This window comes from Priapulus caudatus, unplaced genomic scaffold, assembly GCF_000485595.1.
Source record: "Priapulus caudatus unplaced genomic scaffold, Priapulus_caudatus-5.0.1 Scaffold283, whole genome shotgun sequence".
NCBI classification, from domain to species: Eukaryota; Metazoa; Priapulida; class Priapulimorpha; order Priapulimorphida; family Priapulidae; genus Priapulus; species Priapulus caudatus.
In genome coordinates, this window is record NW_014577344.1 from 2,794 (window position 1) to 16,477 (window position 13,684).

At 37.8% G+C, this 13,684-nt stretch overlaps 1 protein-coding gene across 1 annotated transcript; it reads left to right on the top strand.

Annotated features, from left to right (window-relative positions):
* Positions 1–465: 465 nt before the first annotated feature.
* LOC106808520 (legumain-like) lies at positions 466–12,800 on the top strand. Its single transcript, XM_014811277.1, has 13 exons — positions 466–762; positions 1,407–1,630; positions 3,909–4,006; positions 4,288–4,369; positions 6,411–6,496; positions 6,633–6,771; positions 7,068–7,137; positions 7,366–7,484; positions 8,215–8,304; positions 8,641–8,727; positions 9,077–9,193; positions 10,899–11,063; positions 11,857–12,800. Exons 2-13 carry the CDS (start codon positions 1,445–1,447, stop codon positions 11,959–11,961), a joined length of 1,344 nt encoding a protein of 447 aa, XP_014666763.1. The 5' UTR covers positions 466–762; positions 1,407–1,444; the 3' UTR covers positions 11,962–12,800.
* Positions 12,801–13,684: the final 884 nt, after the last annotated feature.

Consider the following 13,684-nt stretch of genomic DNA (forward strand, 5'->3'; position numbering starts at 1 on the left):
CTCTAATCACACTCAGATGCTACACTCTTACACAATGATATTATAGTCAAAATGTTCTTTGATTTGTTTACTTATTCTTGGTTAGATACAATAATGTAATCCAACAAGACCGTAGAGTAACCCACTGAGTAAATGACGAGGTCTAAGAGACGAAACGAGAACAACAAAAAACAAAAATGAAATAAAGTGTCATTTCATCAATGTTTGTAAATTTCATTTTTCATTTTTTTTATTTTTTATAGTTGATTATTTATTTTCATAATCGAACACTTAGTCGGTTGCTGCAAACGACTGACTTTCGATTATAATCGATTATCGGGACAAGACCGTTTACCTACAAAAACACAAATGGAAAGCAAATTAGAAGCTTCCAAAGATATCGAGCTTTCGAAGCAGAAAATGTAATTATGAGTCATTATGTAATTATGTAATTATGTTTTTACAGAAGAAGATGCACTTATGCCAAAGAAGGGTTCATCTCCTTCTAACATGTTTAGTACTTTTCATATTAGAACCACCAGTGTGACAAAGCAACTGCATGATCTGAACACCAACACAGCTTGTGCTCTACTGCTGAAGACACCTTTTCTAATGCTGACTTTTATCTTCTAGCAATCTTATGACACAGGAACCATTCCTAGTGATTGGACTAACGCACTAGTCAGCTCAGTGCACTAGCACTAGTCACTAGCACAGTGTTCAAGAAGGGCGTTAAAAAAGCATTAGCAAACCAATCCCCCATCTCATTGACTTGCCTTTGATGTAAGTAATGAAGCACATCATGCCCTGGCAGCGAATAATTGCCCATACATACAAACAACATAGCTTTTAGAAGCAAAATCTGGATCCTGATTTTATGTGCATGCCTTTGGAAGCAAGTAGCTCATCTAGCCACAACTGTTTCATAATGAATTAATATTTGCACCCTGTCTCGCAGAGCTGTATCATGTATGCATAGTCTATCAGGAAGTGCAGATTAGGGTATGCGTGTAGGCAGTGGTGCCCACAGATAGAAGCACTGGAAGCACAGTGCTTCCAGTAAATTTTGTGTTAAAAAATGTTGTTCCTAAATCTCTCTCTACCATTCAAGAAATTTCAAGGGGGGCATGCCCCCAGACCCCCCTAGCATGCAGCGCGCCTACGGCGCTTGCTTTTTATTATCACTGAGGATTTTATCCTTCTGTGCTTCTACTTTCTTAAGATCTGTGGGCGCCAGTGCATGTAGGTATGGACTCATTCTAACGTACTATTGCCTTTATACTACCTTTGAGGTAATAGATTAAGTACTTTATACTGCTACATGATTCACCCCATTGGCCTACCTATTCCCACTACTGTGTATGGTTTGGTTCATTGACCTGTCACGTGGTTCTTACATGTATATATATATATACGTGTACACGTAGGTAGGACTGCCATTGCTGCTAATCTAAAGCCAGCGAATATGGAACGAGGAGCAAACATGGTATCTACAGGGCATCTGCTGGTACTGTGTATGCTTTTGTCAGTTGCACTTGCTGCAATCACAAATAGCTTTGTTCGAGAGAATGTCATTGAAGAATCACAAGTCGGAGTGCATTGGGCTTTGATTGTCGCTGGCTCAAATGGCTATTACAACTATAGACATCAGGTGAGATTTAGTATTTAATTTTTTATAGGGGAATTAAGCCATAAGCTTAATGGTTGCATTATGTGTATTGGCAAAACTAGGATAACTTGGCAATATAAACTGACCACATAGTGTAAGCTCACTGATTGTATGAAAGTGCAATACATTGTGAATAGAGTTTTCTCAGTTATCCCCAGTCCTCCTTTGCATTTGATTACTACTAGTGCTAATATATTATTATATATGTGCTAAGCAAGGGATAAACAGTTGACAGTTATGGGAAAAGAGGTGTACAAAGACATTTTTAATAAAATAGTCGAGTAAAAATAAAATAATGTAGTTCAGTCTACACAAAACGAGGTTGTTTTATTAAAAGGTAAGTTTAAAATATGACTTGGTTACAGAATTTGTTAGTACTTACACGACACTGCAATTTGACGGTTTGATTATTCAATCATAATTTTTGAGCAGTTAAATCATTCGGCAATAAAATTGCCATTGTTAATTATTTATCGCATTTTGCGGAGGTTGCGAACGCCAGTGCCCTATATATATAGGTATGAAATGCTATATTTCTAATGGGATATTAGCTCATTGTTGAAAAACGTTCTATTATTGCATTGTTATGAGGGGGACATGTAGAAAATCCATGTTGCCAGAGACCATGCAGAGCTCGAGGTTGACAGCTAGTCTGACATTGATTTTCAGGGTTCAAAGAACCATAAACTCATTGTTCCATGAAATCCAGGCGATGATTGTTTTGTTATACCTAAAATTAGGAGTATATATAGTACTATCAGGAGTGGAAATATAGAGATATATAGATATATAATAGATATACAACTTGTTTACCCGGCATTGACACGAGCAAGGCGGGCTGCCTCGCTCAAATTCTTAGCCGCCACACAGAAATTTGTTCAAAACACTGCATCGCGGACGAAAATCGCTGTTCTAGAACAGTGCTTTATAATGCACCAAAATAGCGTGGAATGAACCAAATTGCACAATTTTATAAAAAAAATTCTGGGGAGGGGGATGGCTTCGGACACACCTAGCTGGGCGAACACCTGATGTGCTCGCTTTGCTAGGACCTCAAAACGCGCACACACCCAAAAAAATTTACCACCTCACAGACCTTTTGTCTAGGGGAAACACTGGAGATATCTCTATATTAGACACTCCTGATACTAACACTAGGGCCAACTGTGAACAGTGTGACAGACCGCCAAGAGACAAAGTACTATTCCACATAGTAAAGCTCATAGGGTCTATGTCCCCCAGGGTACTGCCGGAATGTACCCTGGGTACGGTCCGGTATACCGGAACGTACCCTGGTCACTATTTGATATGGTTAGGGTTAGGATTAGGGTTAGGGTTAGGGTTAGGATTAGGGTTCGGGTTAGGGAGTAGGCGTAGGCGACTCCCTAGACTCGTTAGTGGAGTAGACGAGGTACGGTTCGGCATATTAGATAGTACCAGGGTACGTTCCGGTATACCGGACCGTACCCAGGGTACGTTCCGGCAGTACCCCGGGGGACATAGACCCTCTCAGCCATAGTAAAAGCGCAATTCAATTAACATTTTGCGCCAAAAATTTAGTAAACATCATCCCTAATTGTATTTCCAATGCATCGCAATCCTGAGAGATAGACTGAAATTTATGCACAAGATTGCACAAAAATTCAGCTATTTGTTAAAATAAATTGTAAAAAAATTTCGATGACACCTCCCAGCAGAAAAGAGAGTTATTTGTGACATTCCTTATGTTTTTACCATTATTACATTTAGGCAGATCTGATATATATACTGTCTTCATCTACTGGTTTAAACCTTTTGACACAGATCGTGTGCGCTATTTGTGGAGGAAGAATGTTTATGATTGGTAAAAGTATCACTTAGCAGGAAATATTTATTTTCCCATGAGCAATTTTGGTATTTATTTCCTGCCATGGCATGTGACATACTTTGTTATATCAATTCTGTCACGTTCATTCTACATTTACACGAAACACATTGCAATGTCAAGCAACACCTACAGTCCAGCATGCATGTGAAGATGTGCAGTGTGAAAATCTCTGTTACACCTGCTTGGGCAGATGTGCACCTGCGTGGGCAGTGTAAACACCTGCTGATGAATGCAGTAGATTTTCAATTGAGCTTTTTATTAGTAACTAGTAGTGAAATTATGATTAACTAATGTGAATTTTTCAATAAGGTTATATACACGTATCAGTTATTGTAGTGTAGCATTAGATAGGCTCATTCTTCCATTAATTAGATGGTGATTTTTTATTTACAGGCAGACATTTGCCATGCTTACCAGATTCTGCATAGCAATGGAATTCCAGATGAGCGTATCGTTGTAATGATGTACGATGATATAGCATATAGTGAGGAGTACGTATTAAACCATTACACCAAAACACATGTTGGGACAGGTTTTTTTGTGTGCACGATATTGTTGTCAACAGTTTTTTGCACTTCGGGAACACTGATTTTCACATAAGCTCTGTTGATACTTTGGCCACACTATTACCCTAATTGTGTTGTGGCTGTTTTCCTTGTAGTAATGATCATTGATAATAATTGACAATCAGACAGATTAAGATGAACAATTTTTATTTTTGAATATTTTATGTCAATATTTATTGGTAATACCATTGCTTTCTCTTTTATAGGAACCCTACTCAAGGTATTATTGTAAACCATATCAATGGGTCAGATGTCTACAGGGGAGTACCAAAGGATTACACTCAAGAAGTAGGTTCCGCAACTTTGCTGTTAATTAACTTTGCTGTTTGCATCAATTTAATCTAGATTTATAACCCTTTTCTAAATTTACAGAGAAAATAAATAAAAAAGGTAAGTAACAAATAATGTTAATGTATAACTCCATATAACTTAATTTACAACATTCTATTTAAAGCCGAAATTATCAACTAGTCCATATTATCAAGAGCGTATTAAGAAGGAGAGCGTACAACGGTGAAATGCTGAAACCATGTTGCAGTATTAGTTGAATTAAAAAACTGCCCATTTTATTTTGACGATTCTTTGTGGTATTATTGATCAGCTGTCCTACCTTGCTAATATAAAACAAACCGCTTGTCCCTACGATGCCCCTACGCTGAGATAATGAGCGGTGAAAATCTGGTATTTTTGCCGAAAACCGACTCGAGATCCCTTGATATTATATATGTGTGTGTGTATGTGCCTTGATCATATATCTTCCATCTCTATTGTAACCAACATAGCTCGTAAATATCATGTCTCCATATCTTGGGAAATATCAAGTGAACATTCTTTGGGATGTGCAGTTCTAGATTAATCTGGGTTTATTGCCCTCATCAAGAGAGAATATTTGCAAAGAATCATAAGATTAGGTCTGAAGCTATATGATCTGGCTGATCATAAGGTATGGTACTATGAAGCAATAATATACTATACTGCATGTTATGCTAATATAATAAATTATTTCTCAGTGCCCAAGCAGCCTTCACATAAGTTTCTTTTACTTGTAGACAATAATACCACCTTGTTTGTGCAGAGTGTATACTATCTATACAAATAGCTTTAACTATCTAAATCAATAAATCCTTGTATGTGTTTAAGATTATATCATGATTGTGAGTTGTGAAAGTACCATTGCTGATATCGGTCACAAGGCTAAGGTACCGGTACGCTGCAAAAGTAGCATCCATTATATAAGTCGTAGATATAACCATAAAAGTATGGCTGTGTATAAGTACTGTGCATTTGACTATGTCATATTAAACCAACATCAAGCCTGCAGGCCTCCATATTATGCAAAAAACTGTTGAGATACACGGTAACAATATACACAGCAGATGTATGTTAATTGATCCATCCAGTTGGAATGATCAATTTCGTACTTTACCTTTCATTTTATAACCATTTAAAGCTGCGGCCTCTATTATAAAAAAAATATGGAACCCAGCGAATGCATACAAAGCGCTAGTGCAGATCAACATCTAAGTAGAAAGGCTAGAAATGTAGTGCTGGTACACATATAAATCCTAAATCCTGCACAGGTTATCTACTTGTTTGTATGAGGCTTGATGTCAGGAAACACCAGGTAAAGCAATTCATTAGCACACGCTGTGCGCTTTCTGTATTATATCGGGTTTCTGCCACTGAACAATGTAAAAACTTTGTTTGAATGGGTGCTTAATGTAATTATAGCAAACTGTATTAGATCACACGTATATTTTGCTGACACTGTTTTCAGTGTGGTAAAATCTGACATGGGGCTGATGTTAAGCATATTTCAATCCAGAATATGTCATACGAGGTTGCTATACCATCAACAATAGTATTTTGTGAACTTGGAAGCAGGTTTTATAGATGTTAGGGGCATAATTAATGCTGCATAATTTATATGCATAAATTATAATTTAACATGTATATATGCATGTTAATACAAACGTATAGGTATACTTTATAATTTAAATATAATGTAAACAGTAATAAATTAAAATAAATTAATTTTTATAAGTTAGGAATTTTATTCTAGTTAGGTAACCTGTAATTTTAGTCAAGTTAAGTACTTATCTGAAGTTAGCTAACATATGCAAAGCTTACACCAGAATGAGGCAGAAGAGGCAGTAGAACTATATGGAGGATACTGCATGTTCTATTGACATGTCAAGTAATGGTTGCTTATATTACATAGCAGCAGGAGTCTATCAATATGATATATATATTGATAGACTCCTGATAGCAGTGATAGTAGCAATGTTAGTAAGGATTGTACACCTTCCAACATAACGGTTTCTTTTAGGATGTTACGCCGGAAAATTTCCTCAAAATTCTACAGGGAGATGAAGATGGCATGAAAGGGATTGGTAGTGGCAAGGTTATCAAGAGGTGATCTCTCAATTCATTATCAGATTTATGTTTACAGTATATCATCTGATTACATGAAAAGAGTAATACTGTAGAATTATTGGATGCTTAGAATTTCACATGGTCAATATCCCCTAGTAAATTTCACATGTTGCAGTGGTCCCAATGATGACGTCTTTGTCAACTTTGCGGACCACGGTGCGCCTGGAATTGTTGCATTCCCATCGGGTGAACTGACAGCTTCTGCTCTTAATGATGCCATCCAATCTATGCATGATGCCAGGAAATATAAGAAGGTAACTTAAAAGAGATGGAAAAACTGGTATCCCGTTGCATAGGGAGAGCAACCAAGCACATGTTTCATAATGTTGATAGGCAATTGTGAAATCATTTTACTATCACAAACACAACTATACAGTTTGCATGTTAATCGTAATATAAAACGATGTAAGCAGTTAAACAACAATTTGTATTTGAAGTCCTGTACTTGTACGTATGGCTGTAGTTGTGCTGTAATTAGAGGGAGAGCCTTTCCTATGTATGGGATGAAAGCAACTTTCTTTATGATCTTTTATTAATTTTCACCTTGCAGATGGTTTTCTATGTCGAGGCGTGTGAATCAGGATCCATGTTTAGTAACCTACTACCTACTAATATCAGTGGTGAGTATAGTTGTCATAATAGTATGAAGCTTATGCCTTATATACACCTGTATTGCATGTAAATATTTTTCATGTGAGTATGCCATGGGGGGTGTAGCAGCATAGTACTTAGTATTTCACTGCAGACACTTGCAAGTATGTATGCATTAATTCAATGTATAGCAAGCCTGAGTAACCATAAGTAATTCATTAGAAATATTCATCCGACATTGCCTGATCTATTTGTAGTTTATGCCACCACCGCTGCTAACGGTGAAGAATCTTCGTACGCTTGTTACTATGACGATTTTAGAGACACATATCTAGGAGACGTGTACAGTGTGATGTGGATGGAAGATTCAGATGTTGTAAGTAGAATACTAAATATTCGCGTGATCTTTTCAACTGTCAAGAGTTAAAAAGAACAAACTCGCATCTATCACTTAATAAGTAGTTATATTGCATGCATGCTATAGATACAACAACATATTCCGAGGATTTTTGATAAAATATTGGGTGCATTACCATATAACAGTGATACATTTAGCATGTTTGGAAACACCATGCATGCAAACTGTTTAGGCTGAGTGACCTGTTTTATATTCCCACTCTTGCCAAACATTCAGGGTTCTTCCCAGGAACTTCAACAGGCATGTCATTTATGGACTGATGGGAAAAGCCCGGGAGGGGGTTGCGCCAAATGAAGTCAATTACGTGTGTCATAATCAGCCCCAATACACACGTTATTACCAATTTTATATTGATCAGTTCAGGGAAATATATACATCAAGTTAAGAAAACACACCATAGCTGTATTTGGATTGTCAAAAGTAGTCGCCGCAGGAAATTAAGACATGTTGATTATGCAATTATGGAATGTCGAGGGTTTTATGAAAGTCGCAAATTAGCTTCAGCTTTCAAGGAATCGCAGACTCAGCATGGGTATAACCCTGCCATTATATTACGAATTCTAAGACGAGGGGAATCTGACCATTAAAATGGTACCTGGTATCAGATGACATCACAATTATCGCAAATATTGGAAAGCCTTGTTCTATCTATGCGATTACTATGACAATTACTTCTCACACTGTACAGGCGGATCTCTCAAAAGAGACACTCACACAGCAATATCAGACTGTGAAACAGAAGACCAATACTAGCCATGTGATGCGGTTTGGAGACGAGGTAAAATATTGCAGTTATCTAGTTGCTTTTTCTTACTGGCTGAATTTTTTATAAAAACATGTATAAAAGACTTGTACATGTAAATGACCATGGTATTATTACAGAAATATGAGGTCTGTTTAAAAATTCTGTATGTGTGTGACAATGTCATAGTCCTAATTTCTTGCCATAATTTTGTTCCATTAGTTTGTGTGTACATTATTACAAAACATGCATGTTAAATTAATGGCCAAAATGTTCAATCTTCCTTTTATGTGCAGTGCAATCAGGTTTGCATATGGAGCGTGGCTATGAGAATGATAGTGACCAAATTTGTTTGTTTTTTGCATCTTGCAGAGCATGGGAACTCTCCCATTAATCAAATTTGAGGGAGATGGTAAATCTGCCATTGCCAAGCCTTTGCAAGAACAAAAGACAGTTCCTGTATGTCTGCATTGATGTGTTATACTTATGTTGAACCTCATGTTATGTCACACAGCTGACACTTACACAAATTATAGCCTTGCTTGTCATTTTATGCCACAACTACTTCATCCAAGTAACAACTTGAGCAACTTTGATTGAATAATTTTGCGATAGTTGCTAATAATTGGTTTTAAAACAGGTCAATAAGGCCTTTGAGGAATCATTGACACTGGTTGTGCATGGCAATTACTTGGCACAGTGAATGTGTAAAATACAAGTGGATAAAAGAAGCAAAATGATATATGCCGATGTCACTTATTAATTAACAATGAACATAATTTTTCTGTGTAATCGTTGTTTTTGTCAGCTTGATGCCATTCCATCCCCTGACGTAAAGCTGTCCATTTTATCTAAACGGTGGACGAAAGCACCAACCGAGGCAGACAGACACAAGTACCACGCCCTAATAAAGCAAGAGCTCAAAGTAAGTATATCATGTAACATATTTATACATTTTATTGATTAGTCAATATCTGCACTTCCTGCCTTGTCGTCAACGTGTCAGGAACTACGTAGTATATATCAACCTTTTATGATGATGTGGTTAACTAATGTACTTTAACTGCATAATTTTATAATTTAGTTCTACCCTGTTAATCCAAGTGGGGTTTCTGCACTTCTGTTTTTAGCCTAGCCTTAACCACTCAGATTATACCTTATCACATTCATATTATCAGCAGAACGTAATAGGTGTCCAGGCCCCTCCCTACGTTGCGCAAACCGGGCGCGCGCGCCCCGATTGGGAAAACTCCCTCCCCCCCCCCCGTCTCAATCGTTGCGCCACGTTTAAATTACCTCCTCCCCGATTAAATTCCACCACAATAAAAGTTTGACAGCGCAGGAATCGATTTTTACAGTACCACTAATGCGTAAACGTCCTACACTACGCATGCGCTGCAGCCACACACAAGTACAAACAGTCACCCTGTCCCAAACCCTAACCCTAACACTGACTGTAAACTGACTCAGCTATCTTATATACAAGTGTTAAAGTACCAAATACCGTCTATGGTGTGGTAGCGATTTTACGCATTAGTGGTACGGTAAAAAAATGCCTCCCGGACCCCCCTAGTTTCCCCTTCCCCTGTTTCAATTTCATCCTGGGGAGAACCCTGGCTGTCTTATTAGCTCATCTGACATAGTCAGATGCAGCTTGTAGAATCGCATGATCGTCCGTCCGAGCGTCCGTCCGAGCGTCCGTGCGTCCGTCCGTCCGTGCGTCCGTCAACAGTTGGGCACAAATCTAAACGGCTCGACGTACGGTCACGATATTCGGGACGTGGGGGGTAATCCGAAAACGAGTTGGGATGTCGAAGCTGGGGGTCAAAGGTCAAAGGTCAAGGAAGGTAAGGTGTAAAAGAAGGGGGAACATTCCCTCCTGTAACTAAGTATAGGGAGGAACATGCAGATTGCGGCACAAACTAAACGGCTCGACCATAGGCTGTGATAGTCGGTGTATATGCATCATGGTAAAGGAAAAGCCATCACTGTGCCAATATTGAGGTCACAGGTCAAAGAGTCAAATGGGCACCGGCAGATATTAGACATTTTCTGAGGACATGGTGTGACCGAGCGATTGAAAACTTTTTTGTTATCAGCGGTGACCTATACCATTTTGATGGCTTTATTGAACAGGACCACTGAATGTGCTTCCACTGCGTGCAAAGAAGAGTAAGTGTCTGATAACCTTTTGACCGGCCTCATGAGGAGGGTAAACATGGATCTTGTTGACTGTTGTAACAAGAGAGTGAAAACTGCTTTTGCTATTAGAGCGCCGCCTCCCGCCCAACACTATCCCCCCTCCCGCCACCCTCCCCCCGCCGCCTCGTACCCCAACCCTCCCCCACCTCCCCCCTCCCCCACCCTTACCCCTACCCTCCATCCTGCGATAGTGGGCTTGTCCGAAAATAAATGATAACAATGATGTGTACGCAACTGCGTGTCTGCATATCTGCGCCTAACAAATGTGGTACTACGCACGACTGAAATTTTACGTTTATAATCGTAGCAACACACCTCAGATGAGCCCAGACGCTCTGCAGCTCTTGTTATTCTGTTTATTATGGTTAATGAAAGTTCACATTGCCAGTTTTGCAGTTCTAATAATTTTCACACACATTTGACTGCAGCTAAGAGAATATATAGACACTCGAATGCGCCAGGTAGTGGACTTCGCTACAAAAAGCACAGAGCAGGCTGACAGAATCATGAGCGTCCGTCACCAATTACGAGACCATGACTGCTATGAACCAGTCATGCATCACTTCAGCACTACCTGCTTCCCATTGCACAAGGTTTGTGAAATATGCATTCCTTAGAGAAAGTCTGTGCTGTCATTCACTCAGTTAAAGCAATATTTATAGAATGGTATGTGCTAATACGATGTGCTAAACTGCAATTCCTGCTAGGAATTTGTCGTTTTTAATTGTATGTGATCCTTAAACATAGCAGTAAAGTGGTTTTTGTGTGCGTTCCTGCGTGTGTGCGTGCATGTAGGGGGTAGGGTGTTAACGTTAGATGTACTGTATAGGCATACTTTCTGTTTAATTTAATTGTTGGGGTGCATAGTGAAAAGGCCAAACTTACAAAATGAGTTACTATGTCAGTATATGCATAAAAATACTAAATAGTAGGGCTGTAACGATACACAAGCCTCTCGATTCGATCCGGTTCTCGATATTGGCCTCTCGATTCGATTCCTTCGATTCGATTCCCAAAATATTGAAATGTTATCTTATTTTTTATATTTTCATTATTTTGCAATAATAAATTATTAGAAATTGCCAATGAATACTAAATGGTGAATAGACTAGAGAGTCTAGAGAGTATATGTACGCTGCACAGTCGCTAAGTAACATTGGTGAGTAACACCAGAGCATATAAATCGGTGATTTATATGGTCTGGTAACACCCCACAGTATATAGCGTAGTGCCGCCATCTATTGGAGGAAAAAAGTGGTATCGAAGTGGAATCGAAAATACGGGGAAAAATATCGAGGATCGGATCGAGGGAAGAGAATCTCGATCCGATTCGATTTCGGTGGATCGTTACAGCCCTACTAAATAGACCAATTGATTTGCGTCTAGGTGGAGTATGCACTACGGCAACTGTACACGCTAGTCAACCTGTGTGAAGAGAACATTCCTCCATCTATGACCATTGAAGCTATCGATGTAGCCTGCCTCCACTAACTACTCGTTATCAGCGATGCCGGGAAGAAAGCGTACTGTTACCAATAGCCATATATTACTCTATGAGTGTGCTAAAATGATTACTCAAAACCCATGGCTAATTATAAGAGAATTTGTGATATTCAATGTTAACTGATCATGTTGATCATTCATTTGATTGCTTGCAGTGTATTTCTTAAGATGTGTTAGGTATTGAAGGATGTGGCAATGTGAAATTTTATTGCAAATCTGTGGTATTATTCATATTCTTCACTTGTACTGACTGATGCTTAAGAATGTATAGTAATGATGTGAAGACTATGAAATGCTAACAGCTTACAGTTACTGTGCCAAATCCAGGCCAACTATTACCACTAGGAAGTGCAGCGTCCATAAATTCAATGCTTTTCTGTAAGCAATAAATACTATTAATTTGATATCTAGAAGAATTGGATACGATTATAGTTTTCTATAACTCATGAGAAATGTGACATACACATGGCATGTATGATGTACCAGTTGTGAAATTGGATTGTTAAATACTCAACAGTGATGTGTAGAAGTATGGTTATGCCTCATAATTGGAAACTATAAATGCGTATTTTTGGTATTATATGTGTTGTGGTAAAATGCCTTTTACTAAAATATAGAATATGATTTTTGTCCTATAAATTGACTGATGGTGTTTTGAGTGTAATTACCTGAAGATCAGATGCAATTGTTTTGTATAATGAGGTTTTACTAATTGGCTCAATTTTGTAAAGGTGATGTATACTTGTTATCGATTATTGATGGAAATATATATATATATATAATATATATATATTACATGTTAAACAAATAAAATTAATTCTGCTAAATATATTGTTTGACTTGTAATTACTTTATATTTAATATAATTTGTATTGTTTCATTCCCCCTGTTATAATTATACTGGTGTTCTACCATTAAAGTATGGACATAAATTTTCTATGGTTGGTAACCTTCTTAATCACTCAAGTCAGCAATTTATCTTGTCTACTAATGATGAATTTGCAACATTAACCAGATTTCGTTAAATCCCCATCCTCAATGACAAGTCATTCTAATCAGCAATGGTAAGGTATGGAATACACCTACATTACAATCCCATGATGTAAATTCCATGGCGTGTCTGTAGGCCTATTGTGTGTACTGAACACCACAATGATAAAGAAGTGTATTCAGTAACCCGCTTTAATCAATATCACCGTAACGATACTTATATCAGTAACGTATATTATCTTGAAATGAGAAACATAAAAAAATCGGTAATTTGTTATTCATTTTAATACATTAACATAAATGTAACAAGTACATTAAATGATCCGTTTCTAGCGGTAACACCTCCACAAACTCCGCATAACACCCTATTATTACCTTAGCTCAGGCCCTTTAATATTTACAGTATAACAAATGCATTTCTCCAAAACAATCATCATTCGGAACGCACCAATACCAGTTATAAGTATAAACTACTTGTCACGTAAAATAAACAATTTTGCAGATGATGTTAAACTTTGCCAAATCATGCAGATTGTTCAGGAATGCGTAGTTTTCCCAATACAAAACGTGGAAACGGTTTTCAGAACTTGTTAACTATAATGCTAGACTAAATCTACATTTGGACTGCACGTTTCATATGACAAATAATTTGTATGTGTTTATTTATTTGTGATTATAGAATTACCACTTAACATATTGGTTACCGATTTATAAGTGCAGA

Bases quoted from the DNA above. Each gene is read 5' to 3' on its own strand.
- LOC106808520 (XM_014811277.1), top strand. From the start codon at position 1,445: ATGGAACGAGGAGCAAACATGGTATCTACAGGGCATCTGCTGGTACTG. The intron at 1,631-3,908 runs GTGAGATTTAGT...TTTTATTTACAG, and splicing joins ATTACAACTATAGACATCAG to GCAGACATTTGCCATGCTTA. The intron at 8,305-8,640 runs GTAAAATATTGC...TGCATCTTGCAG, and splicing joins TGATGCGGTTTGGAGACGAG to AGCATGGGAACTCTCCCATT.